The sequence below is a fragment of the Aethalodelphis obliquidens genome, unplaced genomic scaffold (genome assembly GCF_003676395.1).
Source record: "Aethalodelphis obliquidens isolate GAN/ISIS:26980383/991018 unplaced genomic scaffold, ASM367639v1 scaffold13, whole genome shotgun sequence".
Taxonomy (NCBI): domain Eukaryota; kingdom Metazoa; phylum Chordata; class Mammalia; order Artiodactyla; family Delphinidae; genus Aethalodelphis; species Aethalodelphis obliquidens.
The window spans coordinates 21,239,998-21,264,525 of NW_020837957.1; the positions used below are offsets into that span (position 1 = coordinate 21,239,998).

The 24,528-nt window shown below is 44.3% G+C and overlaps 1 protein-coding gene across 6 annotated transcripts in view; it reads right to left on the minus strand.

Annotated features, from left to right (window-relative positions):
- LPAR3 (lysophosphatidic acid receptor 3) overlaps nt 1–24,528 on the minus strand; it is a 73,220-nt gene that overhangs the window by 23,895 nt on the left and 24,797 nt on the right. For all 6 annotated transcript variants that reach the window (XM_027114205.1, XM_027114206.1, XM_027114208.1 and 3 more), the window contains one exon: nt 23,757–24,513. In XM_027114205.1, coding sequence (XP_026970006.1) covers nt 23,757–24,492 — 736 coding nt within the window. In that variant the 5' untranslated portion in view covers nt 24,493–24,513. The remainder of the gene's footprint in view (nt 1–23,756; nt 24,514–24,528) is intronic.

Consider the following 24,528-nt stretch of genomic DNA (forward strand, 5'->3'; position numbering starts at 1 on the left):
TTCAGGCTGGGCCAGTTGAGTTCCATCCCAGAGAATATGTCAATAGGAGAGAGGGACCTTGATATACACACATAGGAGCTACTGGCTGCTACATTTTGCACAATCTAGATAGAAGTAGCTGAACAATAAAAAGCAGTTTGCAGAGAGAGATAAGAATAAAATAAGCACATAGGAGAAACTCAGATGAAAAGGGAATAGAATTTCCTGGAGAACACAGGGCTTTCCAAGACCTGGTTCCAGGCCATTCCTTAGGTCTGGTGACCTACACATCCTTGGTTCTATGGCACTGCTGTTCCTCTCTTTTTCACTTCAGCTGACACGAGTTGGTCCCTGTTTTTGCAATTAAGAGGATAGTTAATAAATGAATGGAACTCTAAATTTAAGCATAGGGCCAGAAACTGAAATATATAGTTTCTTCCAGATATTTCATAACCACCACAATCAGATCAATCATTTGCTGTAATTTTGGAGTCGCAGACAAAAGGAGTTCAGTCATTGGTCAAAAGCCAAAAAGTTCCCAAAGAGTTTGGGATGGGGGGAACAGAATGTATGGCCACACAAGTGGTTTTAATGATGTAAATAAACTTGCAGAAATGATTTTCCTATATTTCCTTTAGCTTCATAAGTTAGAGCTTTGAAGAGCTGTATTAAAGAAATGCACTTAAGTAGATTAGTTTTCATTTCTATAAAATGCAAAGTATTCATGCAGATTTTAAACCTCATCAGTCTGTTTATTCATAGCACTCTTACAAACTTGTCATTTAAAAAAATTATCTGTTAAAGCACTTCTGAGTAAGCACATTTTTTCTTCATGCAGGTAAATGAGGGTAGACTTGGGAGTTCCTTTTAGAAGTAGAAGATAATAATAACAGTCCTATGTTTGAATTTCAAGTTCAGTATCACATTTGGCATGAATATCAAAATCTTCCAGCGGTGCTGCTTTGTTCACAGGGAGGTTTTTCTTGTTTGAGGCTTCTTATGTAAGACTCTTGGAGAAGGGCAAAGAAAGAAAAGAAAAGATTCGCCACATGTTGAGACATAGAGGAACTGGTACGCAGTTGACATAAACCATCCAATAAGCAAGGCTTTGGCCTCTATAAGCCTTATGCCCAGGCAGTTTCATCCTTTCCTTAAAAGATGAGCTCTAAAAGGAGGGGACCAAGTGCTGACGAGGAAGTAAACTCCTGTCTCAGTCTTCACATCACTAAAAGGAACTCAAGCCTAGAGTGTGCGTCAGGGGTTCAGTGCCTGTGGAGGCTCTTCTTAACTCCTGCTTTCATCCTCACACTTAAAGCTGCCTTTCTGCTTTCAGCACATCCTCTTTCACGCCCCACACAGCTACCCCTCCATCTCCTGGCTGCTGCCCTCAACCTTTGCCTGAGTCGGGGGTGGGGGCAGGGGTGACCCATCCTTAGACACAGGAGTAACTTCCTAGGCCTGGAGAGTGGAAGCTTCTTTCTGCAACCATCTTCCAAACAAACTTGGTTTTTGATTGTGATTTCTTCTCTCCGGTGGTGTTAAAACACTTTAACAAAGAACTGGGTTCTTAGGAAGCAAGAAAGCGGGAGGAAGGCTATGTCGGTCATAAAAGTGTGTTGGTCTAACCTTCTCCAGGCTGGAGGGGCAGTGGGTCCGTTTTACACTTTTGTGTTTCAACACAGGTAGTCTTACTGCTAGGGAGAGAGACTGTGTGAAAACTCCACATCTGCTGGACCCTGGCAGAGACTTGCTGGTGGATTTTAGCGGTTAGAATCCCAGTCTACACTAAGAGCATTGCTTTACTAAAGAGACATAAGCATTTCCAAGTTCCTTCACCTGAACATGGCCTTCTATAAAGAAAGTAAGTAGCTCAATTATCCTCTTCTGGAAGATCAAGAGTCAGTGAAGCTTTAGGGCTATTTCTGGAACCCACCAAACTGCTCCTTTCTCGGGCTTTTTCTCTTGCTGCTGCCAGCTCTGTCTGGGTGGACCCTCTCTGATAAGCGCTGGGCTCAGCCCTCACTGCAGCGGGGGTTCTATTCAGGTGTCACATCAGCAGAGAAACTTCCAGGACCACCCCCCTCCCCTCCGCCCACCTCTGCCCTGCCGCACTTTATCCCTTCCCTGCCACTCTTTATCCCTTCCCCTGCTTTATTTTTCATCAGAGAGCTTCACACTATTTGAGATAATATTCTAATTTATTTATGGTTCACGTCCACTAGAATGTAAGTTCACAAAGGTAGGTACTTTGTCTTTTATCACTCTATTCCCAAGGCCTAAGTAGGGCCTGGCCCATAACGGCCCTCAATAAAGGCTATTTGAATGAATGAATGGGAATGGAAGCCAAGTCTCTCCATTTCTAGCTCCCTGTCAGCTTTGATTTACTCTGTGCTTTCTGCCCTTGGTTTGCTACAGGAGTTGGGAGATGGATAGCTCTCACGCTTTCACACGCCTTGTGCTAAGGCAGGAACACTTCATTTAAAGGTATGTGAATTATATAAGCCTGGTACTGATGGAAAGCATGAGAAGAAAGAATACCGCACGGTTTGTGGGAGTGTGGTTTGATATAATCCATTGGAGGACAATTTAGAAATATCTAACAAAATTTTGAACAGGTATTTTCTTGACCTGTTAATTCTCAAATAATATAGTCCACAAAATAGTCCCACAAATCTTCGGAGATGTATATACAAGGTGTTCACTGCAGCATTACTGATAAGGGTGAAAAATTAGAAGTAGTCTGTAAATTATCAACAATTCAGTATGGAATACAATGTAATCTTATATAGCCACCAAAGAGAATTAGATACATATGTTGATACTGACATGACCAAAAAACCCCCAAAAAACAAAAAAAAAATCCAAGATATTATGGTCAAGGGAACAAAGCAAGTTAGAGAACTATTATGAGTGTCAAGAACACCTTTCTGGGGGCTTCCCTGGTGGCGCAGTGGTTGCGAGTCTGCCTGCCGATGCAGGGGACATGGGTTCGTGCCCCGGTCCGGGAGGATCCCACGTGCCGCGGAGCGGCTGCGCCCGTGAGCCATGGCCGCTGAGCCTGCGCGTCCGGAGCCTGTGCTCCGCAACGGGAGAGGCCACAACAGTGAGAGGCCCGCGTACCGCAAAAAAACCCAACACCTTTCTGTACAAAAATCATCACTATATGTGTGTATCACACACTTTTATTTGCAGGGAAAACGTCTCCAAGACGACACATCAAACTGTTAACAGTGGTGCTGACTGCTCTGAAGAGAGGGCTGAGTGGGACTTTCACTTTCTAAATATAATACATTTGCCATGTGTACATTTTAGCAACAAGCAAATGCCACATTCCTAATAACAAAAATAATAAAGGTTTTAAACATCATTTAAATTCTGGAGCTGGAACACTTTAATATTTATAAAATTATTTACATTCTGAGCTCTCGTCGCCAACATTCAGAGTAACAAATTCTATCACCTCTCTAGGCTTTATTTATTCCTGACCCATAAAATGAGGCTACTGCTCAGGGTTATTGGGTAGCTAAATCAAAATGATGGCATGAGTTTTAAAAACATTTTAAATTCCAAGAAGCCATTATGTATATTGTTTAAGCTTCTTGTTAGCATGCTATCATTTATTCCTAAGGATACACTCTAGGAAGGATCTGTGTTATGACTTTTCCAGGTGAAGAAATTTGGGCGGAGAGAAATTAAATTTCCCCCGTAGATTGCAGAACTAGAATCAAATGCTCTGAGGTTAAACCCCCGCTTCATCCCATGCATTACTCAGAGAGAACATAGGTGAATAGACTCTGTAGACTATGATTCCCTCCAAGGTGAAAGGGACTGGGTCTAGTCAGGAGCAGTAATAAGCACCTTTGGAACTATAAAATAAAATACAACTGCAGTGAAAAAAACCCCGTATGTTTCTTTTCCTGCAAAGTGTGTTGGTCCATCTTCACCAAGACCAATTAACCTTTTGAATTATGCTCAAATAAATGCTTTTATGCACCTAAAACCAGAGCAGTTTAGGAAAACTTCTTCAGAATAAATATTCAGGATTTTAAAAAAGAAGAAAATGTAGGTCTTGATTCAAACATGCATTTACCTGGAGGAAAAATAAGACTTAGAAAAAAGCAGGGACACTGATTCCACCAAATTGCAGAAAGGGATACTTCAGTCACTGGGAAGTTTCTGAAGGTTTGCTTGTTGTGGCACTGCTACCATTATATACAAACGGTGTACAAACAAGTGGGCGGGACATGTCCTACCTGTCCCACCCAGCCATCCTCCCGTAAGTTATAACTCTTGCCAAGGCTTCAATAGATAAGAGGGCTCACTTCTAAATAAGGTGTGTGGGCTCCAATTCCCTCAGCTTCAAGCAAGCATTTTTTTTTTTTTTTTTTTTTTGTCTGTGCCGTGCGGCTTGTGGGATCTTAGTTCCCTGACCAGGGATTGAACCCGGGCCCTCAGCAGTGAAAGTGTGGAGTCCTAACCACTGGACTGCCAGGGAATTCCCTCAAGCAAGCAATTTTTTTTTTCAATATTTAACCATTCTTATATTTGTAGAATTATCCCAGTGTGATTTTTTAAATTATTCTCCCAGATTTAATTCACCAGAAATATATTTTTAAAAATTTTAATCTGTATGTAGTGGGTATGATCTTAATGTACAAACTCAATTGTTACAGAAATATCACAGTTTTTATTACTTTTAAATCAATTTACTTCCAACTTCAAGCACATATGCCCCTAGGTTGGCAGGAAATTCAGTTAGTTATCCTTGAGTCCCCTTCCTATTACTGAGGTAGTATAAAGCTTCCGGGGTCTTACAAAGTACCAAGGCATTGGAGGAAACCCTTGTCATCAGTCACCTCTGCTCCTCAGTTGCTCCCAAGCCACCTATGATTCAGTCCTAGATCCCTGTGCTGCCATTTTCCCCAGAGGTTTTACTGCTTTCTAGAATATGCCAGAGCACACAGTACAGGTCCCTGATGTTTTAGGGAATTATAAATCTTTCTTTCTTACCAGTTCAAGGGAACTTCTTCGTGGCTTTCCTCTAAGGAAAAACTGGTCTCCACCATGAAAATACTTACACTGATCTCTTCAATGGAGTTTTTGCAAAAGAGGAGTGATAACTGTTCAAAAATCCTTGAGGCAGCAAATGACAAATCATAAAGCTTGGGGCTGAGTGGGGTGTGGGGAAGAGTAGTTATAAAGAACAGCAACATAATTTGATAAAATGAACTGTGACATTTTGCATGTCTTCCATGCTTTATAACAGTTTAAACAGGACAAAAATATCATTCCTTCTCAGAATTTGGAAGAACTTCTTGCTAAAACCATCTGAGCTTCACACCTTTTCAGAGAATACCTCTTTTACAAGTGTTTCAGTTAATTACATGGTTCTTGGTATATTGATTTTCTGCTTTTTCTTTGAATTTTCTTTTATACAGCAGGTTCTTATTCGTTATCTATTTTATACATATTAGTGTATATATGTCAATCCCAATCTCCCAATTCATCCTACCCACCATCGCGCTTTTCCCCCTTGGTGTCCATACGTTTGTTCTCTACATCTGTATCTCTATTTCTGCCTAAGCAAGCACATTTTAATCAATGTTACAAAGTTCTATCAATTTCCCACTACTATGGGTCTAAAAACCAAATTTGAGATAGTATGTTTATTGATCATAAAAGACTGTCAAAAAGACTTCCCAGATAAATTTTCCTAAGTGTTAAAACAGGCATTTTAAAGATGATTCAGCTATACAATTACATTACAAAAACTAATTAGACATTAGTTTTAAATAATAATTATTATTCCTCTATTCCTTGGGAGTATCATCCATGTCTCAAGGCAGGAAAAGACTGTCTTCTTAAAGATTTCTTTGCTTGGATAATTCAAGTCAACAAACATTTCTTGAGCCCAACTGTGTGTAGTTCACAGTACAATATAAAGATGAACAAACAGAGGCACCACTCCCTGCCTCAAAGGCGTTCACCCGACACTCAGAATTAAGGCTAGGGACTTCCCTCGTGGTCCAGTGGTAAAGAATCCTCCTTCCAACGTAGAGGATGCGGGTTCGATACCTGGTGGTGGAACTAAGATCCCACATGCGGCGGAGCAACTAAGCCCTCACGCCACAACTAGAGAGAAGCCCACATGCCACAATGGAGAACAGTGAAACCCGCGCCGCAGTGAAAGATCCCATGTGCCACAACTAAGACCCGATGCAGCCAAAATAATAAAGAAAATAAAGAAATATTAAAAGAAAAAAAAATAATTAAGGCTAGAGATGCTAGGCCTAATCTGCACTTCCTTGAAAGTTGCAGTCTTATTAGAGAATCGCAAAACGCAATACTGCAGAACCCCGTGCAGTTTTTGTCTTCAAGATGTTATAGCAACAGAGTCCTGTGCCCAATTCAGACATACTGGTGTTGAAGACGTGCTGCTCCAAACGAGTTGACCTTGTCATCAGGTTAATTCCCGAAGTCCCTCCTCCCCTCTCACTTATAGCTACTTATCTTTCTCTGTCTGTATTTTATGACTTTTTCCACATAAAGCACTCTCTAAAATATTTGGGGGCAAGCTTTCACTCCATGCTTCCTCAAGAGTGCAATAATACTGGAAGCACAGTTTGCAGGTCATCGTAAGAGGTCAGCGAGAAGTCCCCTGGTGTTAATCGCTTGAGTAATAGTGTCTTCTCCTTTAGACCACACCATTAAATTGTTTTCATTACCCACAAAGGGGTTATTTGTGTCAGGGCAAATGAAATCTGACACAAATTCACGCTGGCTAATTTCAACCTAACAAAATAGTTTATTCCTATAGAGAAAAGAACAAGACAAGGACAAAAAATGTGTTAAGTCTCCATGATATAGAGGCAGAAGGGAAGAAATGTATTAAATAGATGGGTCCTATCAGAGCAAATGATGCAGCTTTGATGTGGTACCTGGAAGTTGTGAGGGTCTACCCTGCAGGTCATTCTCCTAGAGATTGGGCTTGGGGGAGCACGTATTTCCTAAAGGTTTTTAAAGAAATGATATTTTCTATCAGAGATTTGGGTTTGGGTCTCTCTATTTCACTGAACTTCTCCCATCTCTAAACCAGCATTTTCTTTGTTCTTTCAGTCATCCAAATGTGAAATTCTGAAGCTGAAATCATCCTTTTGCTGCTCCCCTCATGTTGATATGTCTCCACCTTCTGAGGCATCTATCATTTTAATGTCTTTTAATTCCATCTTTCCTTTTCTTTTCTCACTGCCATCACAGGAACTCTTGCCTCTGAAGTGTTTATGCATGGGATGAGGGCATTCAGAACACCCTGGTAGTTTTTTCAAAACATGCATGTCAGGGCTGTGGCAGCAGACCACTGAAGTAGAAACTGGTGTGTGTGTGTAGGAGGGGAGGGAGAGCTCCGCGTATGTGAAAAATGTTGCCCGGGGGCTCTTGATGCAAAGTACCACCACATTCTGTAATGAATTGTCTGGGCCCTCTTTCCTCAACCCTCCAAACCAAGCACTTGGAACCAGTTAGAGCCTGTCTCTGATCAGGAGGAATCTGAAGAGCCCCAAGCCTCAGTTCAGCCTTAACCGTGGTGTCTGCCTTATATCCCTGCCCCACTAATTAGGTCTCCATGGTGACCTGACACTCAAGGTCTGCTGAGGCTGGGCCTCTCCCCAACTCCTGTCAGGGACCTTCCGGCCCCCCGCCCATCATGCATCCATCCACCCATGGTGATCCCAGCTGGGTCTGGGTCGATGATCAGGTTCCCGTTATCCACAGCCAGGTTTCCCTGACCCTGACTTCCAACTGCTGCTCCCAAGAGGGCTGCCTGTACCTGGCTGCTGCAGGAAGTGGCGTCTGTTGTCGCCAGCTCTCCTGGCTGGATCCCAAACCCTTCCTTGGTGGCTCCTGGGCACTATTCTCGGGCCCGTGCTGCCATTAAGGACCTGCCACTTTACACTTTACTCTGTGGCACTCCCTCAGTACCTCCTTTAACAGCAGGCACAGGCCCAGAGTCAGCTCCCTCCCTCCACTATGACCCCTACAGCCCAGCCCCACCTGCCAGCCGCCCCAGCCTGCACCTGCTACAGAGCTCGGACAGTGGCAGCTTGAAGGGAACAGTGGTCTCCACCTGAACGTGGCCAGCCCCCACCTGCACTACTTCCTCAACCCTACACGGGGCTCCTGCCATCACTCTGTGACCCTATCCTGGTCTGGAAGTGTGGGAAAAGCTCCACCTAGGTGGCCACTGGACCGCAGGGGATCATCTGCCCTCTCAGGTCTCCAGGCATCCACTTCCCATGCCAAGGGAATGCCCAGAGAGCTCCCTAGGAAACTCCAGAGGAGCCCACAGCTGCTAGAGAACTTTATCTCCCATGGAGACATGAATCCAGCGAGCTTTGCACCCAGCCTTCCTTGCTCAGCATAGGAAGGGTGGTCTCAGCCTATGCCCTTGACCTACAAATGTGGGACAGGCATTACTGTGCTCCAAAAAGTCTTCAAGGGACCTTAAGAGAATGAGGCCTCTCCTACAGACCCCTCGGTCCCTAGCCTACTCTCTTTTCCATTGTCCAGGGCTGCCTCTGGCTGATGAGCTCTGGCTTGGCTGTGTTCTCTGAATGGCCAGTGCCTCTAAACGATCCAAGGAGGCCACTCTCTCCTGAGACCCTGAAGCTTCTTGAGGCTGCTCTGAAATCCCAGCTTCCCGGAGCCTAACCCTGGGGGCTTCGGAGGAGCTGCAGAGTCAGATCCCAGGGAACTCCTCGGTTTAGAGATCCCCATCCTTCTTTGCCAGACCCTGAAGGCCACGGCTCCTCCGCTCTATAATCACTGAGACCACCCCCAGGCTGAGCCCAAGCATCACTTTTCCATCTGGGGAGGTTTAGGCCTAACTCTCCCACCTAACAGCGAAGTCTCCTATGTTACGTCATTCCTGAGATTGAGGGAATCCAAGAAAGCCCTCAACTTAAGAACTTCCAGACTGTCCCTGCAGGGCCCCCAGCCTGGCCAATATTTCTCCCAAATGACAGAAATCCAGAATTCAGGGGTTGGTTCTTGGCATTGTCCCTGGGGACTGCATTCAGCGAGACTCCCTGAGTCAGGAGGGTCTACATGGCCCCTTGTTATACAGAGGCCAACAAAGAAGAATCAGGAATCCTAAAGATTCTCCAGGCTCATGCCAATGCTGCCGTCTCTGAACTGCAGGTTGCCTTAAAGCAGAGGAACAAGATTTCCCCTCCAAGTGAGGAGAGTCCAGTTATTACCCCATAAATTAGCATTAACCTCTTGTAGGACCACGTCAATGTCCTTCTGAGGGTCCATTCCATACTACTGAAGAGACACACTTTCAGCTTCCAAGCTGCACAGAGAGTCAATGGAGCGCCCAGAACCACTCAGCTCTGCTGTGCCACTTCAACATCCTTATGTTCCCTAGTCTCGGTGACAGCACTGAACTCCACTCGGAGATGGCTTTCAAAAGTCTGCCATGTCATGGTTAGAGAAAAGGCCGTGTGAGGACACAGCAAGGAGACATCCACCTACAAGCCAAGGAGACAGGTCTCAGTAAAACCCAGCCCTGCTTGATCTTAGACTTCCAGCCTCCAAACTGTGAGAAAATAAATGTGTGTTTGTAAGCCTAAACAAAAAGGCTTGCCATGTGTCTCTGGAGAAACAGCGAGACACCTAAGCGGCCATGCAGATCCTAGGAACTTGGCTACATGCTTTCCAGCATCTGGATCCTCAGGAATGAACTCAGTACAACTCCGTTGGAACCCAGAGCCTTCCACAGAACATCAGACCTAGCAATGAGGAGCCCCAGGATCGAGGAGCTTGAAACGTGTCCTGGGGAGGAAAACACGGACCTCTCAAAGGAGGAATTGTTCGAGTGACAAGTCCTGACCGTTCGCACAAGGTCCATTTGCAGGGTTCTTGAGGTGCCCCAGTCATGAGGTGGAGTGCTCTGAATACAGCACTTATCTCATAAGCCTTGCCCTGGACCCAGACAGGCGACTCAGAGCAGATACAGAGCAGGAACAGACCGTTCCCTGACTCATGGGTGAGTCCAGATCTGAAAGCCCAGTAACATATAAGCTCTAAGCGGGAGCCCTGGGCCTGTGTCAGTCACGCAGCCTCACTCTACCTCCCGTCAGTACTCAAGCCTGGTGATAAGGAGCCTCACCCTTGAAACAGGACCCTGGAAACAGGCACAGGCCCCAGTGAAGACAAGGAAGCCTCTAAGAAAACACCTCTCTCGCAATCGAGGAGACATCATGAAACGACACACATGGCTGGTCCTCATAAAACTGAAGGAGCAAATTCAACGAGACCTAAGTCGTTCGAACTGCTGTGCATCACAGTAGCTGGGTCCTGGGCTAGTTAAGGTCAAGGGGTCAAACTCAGCAGCCAGGGCCAGCCTCGTGGGCATGAAGCCTGTGCAGTCACAAGTCACTCACAAGGGCCCTGAGCCTGGCTTAAAGTTCTGCTGTGGCCGCCTTGAAATCCTAAGTGTACCTTTGAACTTACATTTTTTTAAGTGAAGTTTGACGGGACGATGAGCATGAGTGTGAGTAGAGGAGATGTGCAGAAGGAAGGAAAGTAGCACTTCTTTCCCCTGCCTTTTTGTTATAATTAAAAAAAAAATTTTTTTTTGAAGTATAGTTGATTTACAATGTTGTGTTAATTTCTGCTGTACAGTAAAGTGATTCAGTTATACATATATATACATTCTTTTTTATATTCTTTTCCATGATGGCTTATCACAGGATATTGAATATAGTTCCCTGTGCTATACAGTAGGACCTTGCTGTTTATCCAGTCTATATATAATAGGTTGCATCTCCTAACCCTAAACTCTCAATCCACTCTCAATCCTCCCCTTTCCTGCCTTCTTTACAAGAGGTCCACAAATTATGTAGCTGGACCTGTCAGCAGCCCTGATGTAATTGCTTCCCAAGTAACATAAACTCCAGGTATTTTCTGGAGCTCCCTCAACCTCTAGTCCCATGCCTCCCAAAGAAATCTCCTTTGATGCCTTAGGGTCACTCCTCACACAAGTCAATTCCCATCCCAGCTTTACTTGCTACCCTCTTCGAATTTCCCCCAGCTCAAAACAAGACCACTGGTGAGAAGCAGGAAATAGGGGGCCTGCATTCCAGGAAGAAATCATGTTAAGACAGCCTAGGGTTAGTAAGAAGGATCCTGAGTGGCAGTAGGACCATCCCTGTGGTTATGACAAGGACAAGGATGGAGGCTGGGACAGCTGCCTCCCAGTGACCCATCCAGTAAATATGTTTGTTAGTTCATTATATAAACATTTGTTGAGTACCTACTGTGTGCCAGGCACTGCAGAATGAAGGTAGACACAGTCCTGACTTTGACAAGCTCCCAGTCTAGTAAGAGGTAAGGGCATTTAGTAAATAAATTGTAATAAAGTGAGCTAAATTCTTTTATGCATATAAATAGTGTGCTATAGAAGCACTGCATAATTAACTCTGCCTGAGAGAGGCAGACCATATCACAGAGAAGGATCCTGAAAGATGGATAGGAGTTTGCCCTGCTACGAAAAACCACAAGGAGTATCAAGTCGTCCCTGCATTCCTCCAGAGTGGTGGTGAGAAGTCTGACACAATGGAAGCATGGGCTGGGGCGGGGGGTGGGGGGGGGGGGAGGGGGGGCGGTGAAGAGGCATTTGGAAAAGAAGACTGGGAACAGAGCTGTGAAAGGGGGCTTGCAATTTCAGCTAAGGCATTTGAGTTTTACATAATATGTAGGAGGAGAGAGAAAAGATCAGAGTTAATTGTGCTTTTTAGGAAGATCCCTCAGCTGGTGGTATGGAGGAAGGCCTGGGGCAGGGAAAACAGGGACGAAGGAATCCAGACAGACTCAATGTTAAGGAACAGAATGGCTTCATCAGCACGGTCTTAGTAGAGTGGCAGGGTCAGAGCTAGCTTATCATGGTTTAAGGTATTAAGAAAACAGGATAATAAATGGAAGGACACAGAGCAGTAGTTAGAAAAGGGAGGTAAGATCAAGGGTTATATTTTTTAATGACCAAAAATAGAGCACAGGAGAGCAAGAATAAGGATGAGGCCCCTGGGGAGGTGGGAAATGATTCTCACAGAAAAGCTAGAAGGTTACAGGGGGGGCCTTTGTAGGTTGGCTAAGCCGGTGAAGGGAGGGAAATTAGGGGAATTCATGCCAGGTAGCTTCTATCTTCTTGGTTAGAAGAAAGCAAGGAAGGAAAGGTCAGCTGGGAGTGGGGGAAGGGCAAAGCTGAAAAGCCTTAAGGAAAGTGGGAAAAGCTTGATTAGGTCCAATCTTGTTTTTGCCAGTCCCCTGGCCCTGAATCCTAGTTCAGTTCCCATGATGGATTCCTGCTTCCAGATCTCTCTGACCTTGGCCACCTGCTTATTCCACCTTTGTCCCCTACCAGATTTCCACAAGCTCATGCTCCACTGGACTGCTCCCCTTCTGCTCCCCTGCAGTCCCCGTTGGTCCTCCCTGGCTGCTCCTCCCTCCCCGTGTAGACTGGGCCTGCTGGTGACAGATGTGCTTTCCTGAAGCACCCACTATGACGAGCCAGCTCTGTCTCTCTCAGGCATCTGAGCTACCTACTGCCCACAGAGCCCTGGGCCAATCCCAGCAGTCCCCTAAGTGATCTCTCCCTCTCCAGCCCACCTCGCAACTCCCACCTTCTTCTCAACCCACCAATACCCAAGACCCTACAGGGGCTCTCCGCTGCCAGATGAGGCAACTTAGCTATGGGCTTATGACTGGCCACAGACCTATTTAACTTCGCCTGCAGGGCTTTTAACAAAAGTTGAACTGTCCCGTTAGCCACAGGTGCCACCCCTCCCTAGTGCCTTATTCCTACCCTAGGCCCAATCCACACACCAAGGTGTTCTACTCAGTCTCTGTAGACACTTGACAATAAAGTCCACACAATCTCAGGATTCAAGGCCTTCCAATCCCTGGTCCAGCCACTTCTCAAACCATGCAAAGCCCTTATTCCAGAAACCTGCCTCCGCCCTGTCCCCACCCCTCCTCCCTGTCCTGGCCCTGGCATGGTCTCCCTAGATGTATGTATGCCTGTCTCCTACCCTATCTTTCCCCCTGTCGGTAAGGCCTTACCCTCTCCTCTCCACTTGTCACACTGAGATCCACTCATATCCCCTCTCTTCAAGCAGGCCTCCAAAGACCATCCAAACCCACAGCACTATTTGCCTGGACCCTTCACTTGGCTCTTGTATATATTTCTTTGTTTCTTTTTATCTATATTTCTTTTTTTCTATATTTCTTTTTATCTTTTTTTTGGTAAGCTTCTTCATTCCTCAGATAAGCCTATAAATAGGTTTCCCTGTAAGTCATTTGCCCCAAAAGCCACACAGAGCAGATCTGCCGTTGTGTAATTTATCTCATACGTAACCCAACCATTGACTCAAACCATGGCTATCTCCTGACAACCATAAAACTTCAGAGCAGCACAGATTCGTAGCCTTCAGGACAGAGGTCATGTCTTATAGTTAGTATACTGCCTAAAATCAAGTAGGTACTCAATAAATGCAGAAATCCCTTCTTGTTAAGAAAATGTAAAGGATAAAATAGGCCCACTGTAAACTCTCTGACTTGATGGAAATAAACAACTTATTGTTTATCACTGCCACTCAGGCACCCAAGCACAGGTGTCTTTCACCAAAGCAAGAAGAGAGACCCACAAGAAGAAGCAGAAACTAGGAAATCCGGAGCTCTGGCCCCAACACTAGCAATGATTTACAAGATGAACTTGGGTAAATCTCTCAACAGATATTGATTTTCTAGGTAATGGGATCTTTCCTTCTCACACTCTGCAGAGCTATGATACCAGTCTGGTGAGGAGGGAGAAAGAGTAGGTACCTGGACTACAGCAGGGGGAAGGGCTGCCCACCTGGTGTACCCCTGCCAATACTGCCTGGTTTGCCCACCCTTTATCCCAGCTTCCATGTTGACCCCTAGGTCTGTGACAGGCTATGATTCCAGCAAACACCCTTTACTCCTAATTCCTCCCAAAAATGTTTACTTTAGCTACACAATGAATGCAGTCTCCAGTGGAAATTTTAAAAGTACAAACAATGTTAACACGGATTTGGTAAAAAGTCTACCATGGATCAACATACACCATGCTGTTCCAGGTGTTAAGTTCGTCAAGTGATGTGACAGGTAACAACTACATTCTCCTTTGGCAGAAGTCAAGGCCCTGAGAGAGGGCCTGACTGAGTTCTGGAACTCTAACCCTTCCAGGAGGCTGGGTGCAGGAGAGTTGGATGTAGTTGGGTAATGAAACTTCTCTGTTAAGTGAAATAAGTCAGACAGAGAAAGACAAATGCTGTACACACCACATATATGTGGAATCTTTAAAAAAAAAAAACAAAAGGCTGAGTTCACAGAAATGGAACAGAATGGTGGGTACCAGAGGCAGGGGGAGGAGGAATGAGAGATGTAGGTCAAAGGTACAATTTTCAGTTAGAAGAAGTGTAAGTTCTGAGGATCTAATGTATAGCATGATGACTGTAGTTAATAATACAGTACTGTATACGTGAAAGTTTCTGAGAGTGTCTCTTAAGCATTCTCACCACAAAAAAGGAACAGAGTTAACTATGTGACAGATTAAATGTGTTAATTATCTTGATCTTGGTAATCATTCCTCAATGTGTATGTCTATCAAATCATCATGTTGTGTACTTTAAAAATATACAATTATATTTTACAATTATTCCTCAATAAAGTTGGGGGAAAACAAACAAAGAGGTAGAACTTGAGAAGTGTTCCTGTACCTTGTACTCAGGAAATATTCAATAATTGTTCCGGCTGAAGAGGAAGGTTTCAGGTTGCTGAAAAGATGAAAAACCAGAAAAAAACAGTTCTGAAGGAGGGAGTGTGATAGGGAAATAAAAGAAGCTGAATGGATTTAGATGAACAGAACTGAAGGGGTATATGGAGGAAACAGAAGCAGAGAAGGCAGAGCAGTGATTACACTGGAAACAATGACAAAGATCTGGTAAAATGACTTTTGAACTGACTGCAAAGGAAGGCATCTGAAACAGTAAAGCAGGAAAAAAATAAAAGAACCAAAAGCCAGACTCGAGATAACAAAGGGCTACATACAGCAGAGGCAGAAGGGGAGGAACAGACTCCTAAAAATGTGGGGTTAAGAAAAGATATCAAGAAGTGCAGACAATTTGAAAAGGTGGGATGGAGAGGCATACAGTGATGGATTTTTTTAAATTTGAAGCTATCTTCCCTCTAACATCAGACGTTGAGGTTTTCTCAATCACCACGTTCCCCCTCAGAATGGAGGGGTCTGTCATACTGTGTTGTTGGGGGCAGCACCTGGGGAGCGATTACATTTTTGCCCTCATTCATTCCCAGCTTGCCTGGAAGCAAAGGTCCCTCTCCCGAAGGCCCCTGCTGCAAGGACATGAAGCCCAGAGGAAAAGCGTCTGCCACGAAGGTGCTCCTTTGATTAGCTGTTTTCAAGACAAAAGCACAAACACCCCTGGACAAAACGTACTGAGTAGTGGTGCCTGGGTGGCTTGACTCTGAAAAGAATTAGTCATTCTGATATGACTGCACAGCAACAAGCGAACTCTTGAGTGCCAAAAATCTGATCGTTTCACTCAGCGTTTCTTAAAGCAAAGCTTTAACTTTTTTTTTTTTTAACAGATATTTGATTACAAAGGCATGCAAGGCAGCAAACATTGAAAGCAGGCTTCTGTGATGTAGAAGCCACTACAAGGTCACAGAAGCTAAAAACAAACGTTTCAGAATTCCTGGGGACCACAGTTAGTTTCTCTTCACTCCTGGTTTCTGTGTGTGTGCGTGCGTGCATGCGTGTGTGTGTTCCCAATTCTTTTCAGACAAAGGGCAAATTTCCCAATCCTAGTAAAGGTGGTAATAGTACTTGGTTAACTGGGAATCCTGGTAGGATTCATTAGCAAGATGGGGACAGTTTCTCATGAGGAATGTTTTATAGATCCACACACAAGATGTTGGTGCTATATTACAGGATTCTTATTAAGCTAACACTTGATGGTCAGGGTCTCACTTATCATGTTTTATTCATAAATGTTGCAAAAGCAAAATGAATTATTAATGCAAAGATCATTTGGCAGAGATAGGAATCATTAACAGAATTTCACCGGCACTGGGGGCCGTGGGGTCGGGGGTTGGTGGTAGAAGATGGTTTATAGGGACTAGCAATGCAAGCACAGAGCTTTTCAGATCTGTGGTGACCGTGTTTTCAGATTGGCCTGGGTCTCCAGGAACTGAACTTGTGCCATTTGTCTGCTGTCGGATAGCCTTTGCAAAGCACATCCAGTTAGCTTCCTCCTGGCTACTCGTCCACAATACAAAACCTGCCGTTATGAAGGTGCCAACAGTAGGTCCCTAGTCTCCCTCTCCACAGTACCTGCGACATTACTGGGGAACAAGCGCACTCTGCTTGAATACAGGGCAAGGCTCTTCAGATTACCTAACTCTTCTTAGTACTTACTATGTAAATTGTTTAGTACCTTCTATGTGTCAAGCACTACACTAGGTATTTTATGTGCATTGTCTCATTGTTTCCGTAAAAACGTGCCATGCCAGGGGTACTGATATTATCCCCATTTTACAGATGGGAAAACTAAGTCACAGGGAGGTCAGGTGAATCGCTCAGGGTTATGCAACTTGGAAGCTGCAAAGCCAGGATTTAAATCTGGTTCCCTCCCTATTCCAAAGCCCCTACTCTTGCCATATACTTTAATGAACATAAAGTTTGAAGAATGTGGAGCTGTCATTCCCTGGGAGATGTCATAACTGTCACCAAGCTGCAGAATCTTTAAAACAAGAGCAAGGTAAACATCAAGAGATCAAGTACCTTTACTGAAATAAACTTAACTAGAAATTAAGGGAGATACAAGTTATAAACATCATTACGTGGGTAGATGTTGTTCTAGCCCTATCACTTTCAAGAGGCTACTAATTAACCTTGAAAAATTGGTTCCTGGAGCCAATCTGCTTGGATTTGAATCTCAGCTCTGCTACTAATCTTGGGCAAGACACTGAACCTCTCTGGGCCTCAGTTTCCTGGTAATAATAACAGAACCTCCCTCATAGGGTTGTCATGAAGATTAAATGCAATAAAACGTGTCTCAGGAACCATGTATTGCACACAGTGAATATTAACTATTATTATTTTTTCCAGTATGGGTCTATGGGGAAGATGCTTAAGTCCATCCGAGTTTCCTCATCTATTAAACAGATCTGCAGAGAGTGGTTATGAGGGTTAAATGAAATAAAATCCTAAAAGAGTGTACGATGCAGACCTCCTCATAGTAAGTAATCAACAAATGTTCGTTTGTTTTCCTCTTCCCAAGAGAGACCTCTGTTTCCCACCCTATGAAATGGGATACCCACTCACTCCTCTCATGCCACTGTTTACCTCACAGGCGTGTCACAGCCAGAGCCTGCCAAAGGTCAGGCTGCACACCTGGGTTCTACTTTTATTTCCAGCTTTTGAAAAGCCACTCCTCTAAACATTGATTTCCTCACTTATTCCTTCTGTTACAACCTCAACAAGTGTGTTCCAGACAGCGTGCTACGTGTTAGATAGGCAAAGGTAGATAAATAAGGTACAGACCTCAACTTCAAAGAATGTACACCCTAGTTCAAGATAAAGGCATGTAAACAAATGAAGTACACTGATTGAGGTATGGACAAGATAGAGAGTGGCCCAAAGGAGGTAGGATCAGATTCATCTAGGCAAGATTCAGACAAGATAAGTCCTTGAGTTGAATCTTACAAGATGAATGCAAGTTTCCCAGGCAAAACAGGAAAGGTATTCCAGCTGAAGCAAAGGCCTAGCAATGCAAAGTGGAAAACTGTAAATAATTACTTATAACTGAGTAGAGGGTGCATTTAGGGGAGTAGGAAGAAAATAGGATAATGCTGTCTTCCCCACTCACCATACAGAATTTCCATGAGACCAAATGAGAATAATGTATTAAAACACTGAAAAAGACATAGTGTCGCAGAAATGTCATGTATGATTGTTAGTAGTACTCTAGCAAGGCTTATATGGCGCTAAATTTTCACCCATTTCCTAGCATGAGAACTCCTGGTACTGTTTATTCTCTTACCACCACTTTGTCTCCCTCCCCTCTCCCCTGAGAAGGCAAGGTGGATTCAGCATTGATCGGAGTGGAAAAGTAGAAGGGAGAAATAAAAAATTCCAGCTCTTTGTTTCAATGACCACAAACCTTTCAAAGTCCCTTAACTGTAATGTTGCTCATATTTTTGAAAAGCTCTATCCTTATTGGCCAAAAAAGTAACCTGGACCCTAAGACCATGGCTTTTCAAATGTTCTTCACTATAACCCATAGTAAGATATATATACACACACACCATAATCCAGTCTCTCACACACACACTAACGTTATGAAATACACTTATACCTACTATATGCAATGCACTCTGACATTTTCTCTTCTTTTCTACTTTATGTCATTTTTTAAAAGTGTCAGTAACAATCTCCTAATTGAGTTCACTACTTGCTAGTAGGTCACAACTTGCAATTTGAAAATCACCATCCTAAGAGACAGGAAGGTTTATGAAAGATTTCAAAAGTATGGTTCACAAATCCTTTGAATCTTTCTTTTCTTTTGCATTTCAAGATACTGCAGAATAAAAGAAAGCCCAGCCCATTTCCTGGAAAATAAAACATCCATGTGTGCACAGTTCACATCGTATGTTGTTTGACAATAAATAAGAGGTTTCCACACGGGGTATCTTGTGTGTTTGGGGTTGCTGTGACTGATTAGGCTGGTTGACAAGTAAGATTTCAAAATACAGGAGTCTCTCTTAGGCAGGGCCTTGGTGCCCTGTGGAAAGTAGGATCATATGTCTCCTATGTCTTTTCGATGAGAACATTCAACAAGCAACTGGTGGTGCAGTGGTTGGGAGTCTGCCTGCCAATGCAGGGGACATGGGTTCGAGCCCTGGTCCGGGAAGATCCCACATGCCTCGGAGCAGCTGGGCCTGTGCGCCACAGCTGCTGAGCTTGAGCTCTGGAGTCCGCGAACCACAGCTGCTAAGCCCGTGTGCTGCAACTGCTGAGGCCCACACTCCTGAAGCCTGTGCTCTGCAATGAGAGAGGCCACCGCAATGGGAGGCCTGCTCACCGCAGCGAAAAGTGGCCCCAGCTTGCTGCAACTGGAGAAAGCCTGCACGCAGCAACAAAGACCCAATGCAGCCAATAAATTAATTAATTAATTAAATTAAAAAATAAGCAACTTCTTTCACGTAAAAGGCCCATCACACATTATAACCCAGAAGTGAGCAGCATTCTGCCTCAGGGCTGCTGAAATGGGAACACAATGCTTAGATGCCTTTCCAGTCACACACAGATTTAAAATCCACCCCACCATCATCACTACCACCCATCCGGCTCTGTATGCTTTTTGTGTTCAACCAAAATCCTAAAGCCAGAAAGAAACACAGAGGTCACCTGGTCTACCCCTCTCCTTCCAAAGAGCATGGCCAACTAAACTTTTCTGGCTCATAGCTGAGTTATTTCCCCTTGTACCTCAACATGCATCTGAGTCCACGGGGCCTTCCTTGTGGTACTGCACAAGCTTTACATGTCTCTGCCATCACACTTCTGATTATACTGTTTCTCCTACATAGAATTCTTTCCCTCCTGCCAATACAAATCCCACCCATCCTTCCAGATCACACCCCAAGCTCCCTAAGAAGCCTTCCCCAAACTCTACAGCCCCTAATTATCCATTCTTCCATCCATTCTCATTCTCTGAAATGAGATTGAGCTCACTGAATACATGCAGCCCTTTGCCTCTTAGATGCTATTTAACAGACAGTTGATATATATTTATTGATTAACTTTCTAAGACTTAAAAGAAGTTACATATATAAGAATCTTTAATCTTAAATTAACCTTTCCTACAAAATATATATCAAGGAGTAAACAGAAAGGTTTAGTATTTTATCATGAAGATATTTAAATCAGGTAATCATTAATGAAATAAGTATTAAGCTATTAATTTCCATATACTCAGAACCAATGACTACAGTGATGGTAGGTCCTGCCAGCCCTGTTGATTTTTTCTAATGCATATACTATCATATGAGAGACACCTGTATTAGGCAACCAAATTCTTACATGTACCAGATAGAGCAACTAAGGGGCTTCCTTCCTAAGGAGCACCATGAAAGATGCTCTCATGGAACGGGACTCTGTGCTTTGATACACAGTCAATCCACGAACTCTGTGCTGGCTTTGGCTACTTACTGTCATGGTAGGATTACTGAATTTCATAACTTGGAAAGAATTTAAAGTTTACCTATTCAACCTCAGATGAGGAAATTTAACCAAGAAAAGGTGAGCTAATGTGCTTCAGATCACCCCTGTAGAAAATCCCAGAGGTGGGGCTAAAACCCAAATCTGTTATCTGAAGAAGTCAGGAGCTGGAAGCCTACAAACCTCATACCACCTAGCTCTTCGGTTTCATTTCCCCCATCCCCAAACTTCTTGTCTTCCACCGGATCCCTCTGTCTCACCACTGAGGAACTTCCCCAGGTCCTCCACACCAAACTGTCTTCCTGATGTTAACCAATTCCCCAATGTTGTTTCATCTTGATGCCCTGACTTCTCTTAACCCACTCGGTAATTTCACTGTTTCTTCTGGTTTTGCCCTTATCCAACACCACACCCGCCCGAACCACACAGCTGTTTTAAGCCCTTCCATACATTCCAGACAAAGTTACATATGACACTGAAGCTGGTGACCGTGATGACCATCTCACAAAAAGTCCCACCTAGGATGACAGAAGTTTTTTTGCCATCTCGTGCTGTATATAATACAGAACATGCTGGAAAAAAAGGTTTTCTCTTTAGTTAGGCAGGTAGTTTCTCAAGATACATAGCTAAGCAAATGATTATGCTTGCAAGTTAAGCAGGGAAAGCAGCAGAGCTGCTGACACTACCAATAAATACCAAAAACATCAACAGCTCTAGCTCAAGAGTGGGAAAATGGATTCATGTGATTCCTCTTTTTCTTACTGTTGTCTATGTTCTTGTCAAGACACTAAAACGAGAAAGAGGCGGGCAAAGCAGAAGACAGGACAAAGAGGAAGCCAGTAAGATGTCCAAATAAAGCAAAACTAGCTACAGAGTGTGGTAATAAACATGTGGACTCCAAAGGCCAACTGGTCAGTCTTGCTTCCACCATTAACAACAAATGACCTTGGGCATACTGCTTAAACTCTCCACTCAGTTTCTTCATCTGGTAGGGGGATGACAGTAGCACCTATCTCACAGGGTTGCCATGGGAATTAAATAAGTTAATATCTGTAAAACACTTAGGACAATGTTTGACACATATTAAACCCTACATAAATATTTGTTAATGAAAATAAATCCTCAGTTTGAAATTATTTTAACTATCACACTATGTGTCTGCTGACCTCCAAATCTTATTAGCAGTTTCAGGACCTACAGATATCACGATGGCTCCCATACCACACCATATATACCCTGCATCCTCCGTTATGAATTGTTTCCCAAGAATTCATTTTATAGTTCCTTCACATTGGGAATTAAAAGGAATATACTCCTGGCTCTCTCTCAGTAATGGTCCCCATGGCTGCAGTCACCACACGTGGTGAGAAAATGACCTCTCTAACGTAGAACACAAGGCCTGTGAAGCCACAGAAGTTCTTGTTTGCCCACATATCACAAATTCTACCTGTAACCCGGGACTGGAATTGGGGCACAACTGGCTACCTGCCATAGAGAAAACAAAATGAAGGGAAAATTCTTTGCCCCAAAAGTGTCTTCTTGGTCCAGGGCTCACAGTGGAGAGCAAAACCCCTCAGAGCTGTTTAAACTCTGTCTTAAAGACTCTCCTCTCTCCGTTTCTTCATTTCCTTCTCATCAGGCTCTTGGCTACACTAGTTTTGATCTTCTCAAGGTCACCAAACAACTACCACTCTGCTAAGGCTGCATCTGGCTCCACCTCTCAGGAGTATTAACATTGCTGATAACACCCTTTCCTTCTCACAGCTTCCAGGCCACCGTATTCTCCTGGGTTTTCAGGCTTCTCCTTTTCCTGGGCTCTCGTGACATTGCTTCCCGCCTTCCCACCCTCCCTACGTTGGAGTACCCCAGGACTTGTTCCTCGGTCCTCTTCTCTCTTCCATCCACACTCACCTCCACGGTGGGCTCATCCAGGCTTGTGGTTTAAAATACCATTTTTTCCCCCAAACGACTCTCAAATAGAGATCTCCAGCCCAGACCTAAATCCTCAACTCTTGATTCAATAGGATCAATTCAATAGGAGAAATTCAATTCACTGTCTAATAAAATCCTAAACTTAGCTAGTCCAAAGCCAGACTCCCAACCTTCCCTCCAAATCTCCTCTTCTGTCTTCCGCATCTCCACAAATGACGTGCTCCACCCTCCCCTCCTCCTCCCGCCTTTCTTCATACCTTACTGCTCAGCAAATCCTATTGACTCTACCATGTAAAAAAATTTCAGGGGCTTCCCTGGTGGCGCAGTGGTTGAGAGTCCGCCTGCCGATGCAGGGGACGCGGGTTGGTGCCCCGGTCCGGGAAGATCCCACATGCCGCGGAGCGGCTAGGCCCGTGAGCCATGGCTGCTGAGCCTGCGCATCCGGAGCCTGTGCTCCGCAACGGGGCCCGCGTACCGCAAAAAAAAAATTAAAAAAATTCAGAATGCAACCTTGTTGCATCACCTCTAGACTGCCCTCTGGTCCTAGTCATTTCCATCTCTCTTGAGTACTGAAATACCCTCTTAAGCAGTTCTCTGTTTTTACCCTTGCCCCACTACAGTACTTCCTCAAAACAGCAGCCAGAGAGATGCCATTAAAATTCAAGTCATAGGAAGCAGCCGCATAGCACAAGATCAGCTCGGTGCTTTGTGACCACCTAGAGGGGTGGGATAAGGAGGGTGGGAGGGAGGGAGACGCAAGAGGGAAGAGATATGGGGATATATGTATACGTATAGCTGATTCACTTTGTTATAAAGCAGAAACTAACACACCATTGTAAATCAATTATACTCCAGTAAAGATGTTAAAAAAAAAAAAAATTCAAGTCAGATCACGTCACTCCCTCGTTCAAAACCTTCCAATGGCTTCTCCTCCTCTCCCTCAGAAAAGCAAAGGCTTTGTGATTAACTGTGCAGCCTGACTGAATCTGAGTCACCCCACCTATACCACCTCAACTCTCTGACCTCATCACCTCCCACCCTCCCTCCACTCCACTCCAGCCACACTGGCCCCCTTGCTGTTCAGCCTCCTACGCTCACTGAATCTCCTGCCTGGAACACCCTTCCCCCCACACCCACATGGTTCACTCCCTCATCACTTTCCCATCTTGGCTAAAACGTCACCTTCTAGGTGAAGCTGTCCCTCACAACACTTTTTAAAATTGCAAACTATACCAGCTTAGTGCACTCTTTATCTCTCTTCCTTGCTTTATTTTTCCCCATTAGACCACTCAACATCTTATTTTACAAATTTTATAATAAAATATACTATAAAATTATTTTGCTTGTCCCCATTAGAATATATTGTCTTCCCCTATTAGAGTATAAGCTCCAGACAGGTGAGGGTTTAGGTCTGTTCATGTTCACTGCTGCATTCCTACTACCTAGTAAGTTCCTTGTATACAGCAGGTGCTCAACAAATATTTGCTGAATGAAGGGGAATAATGGCTGACTTGGTTCCTCTTACCTAAGACAGTCATCACCGTCTTCATTAGCTTCATGGGTGTCCTCCGGTGGCTGATGGACCCACTTGTGTGCGGAGATAAGACGTTGGTTTTCCTCTTTACGTACATGTAGATCCGCAGGTACACCACGACCATAATGAAGAAGGCCATGAGGTTGGACACACTCCAGAAAATGAGGTAACTCCTGCTATAAATGGGGGCCAGGGAAGAGCAGGCCGAGATGTCACAGAGGCAATTCCAGCCCAGTGTGGGGACAGCCCCCATAAAGATGGCAATGGCCCAGACGAACAAGATGAGCAGCGTCACTCTCTTTTTGGTCAGGTTGCTGTGGACTCGCATCCTCATGATTGACATGTGCCTCTCCACGGCAATAACCAACAAATTGGTCAGGGAGGCTGTTAAGCTAGTGTCCAGAAGCCCCTGGCGGAGAAACCAGCGGTTGACAGTCAGAGTTTTTGAAACTGGGCCAGTGTTAAACATCAGGTATACATAGGCAATTCCAGCAAAGAAATCTGCAGCGGCTAGGTTAGCCAACAGGTAGTAGAAGGGGAAATGAAACTTTCTGTTTTTGATTACTGCTGCGATGACCAGAGAATTAGAAAAAAAGATAAACAGGCAGAAAAATGTTCCAACACACAAAACAATTACAAGCTTCGTTCCTGTCCACTCATTGGCAGTGTCAGTGTTGCTCCTATTATAAAAAAAGTCCATCTGCTTATCATAGTAGCACTCATTCATTGTGGAGAAGAACTGAACATCCTAGAAAGAAATTTA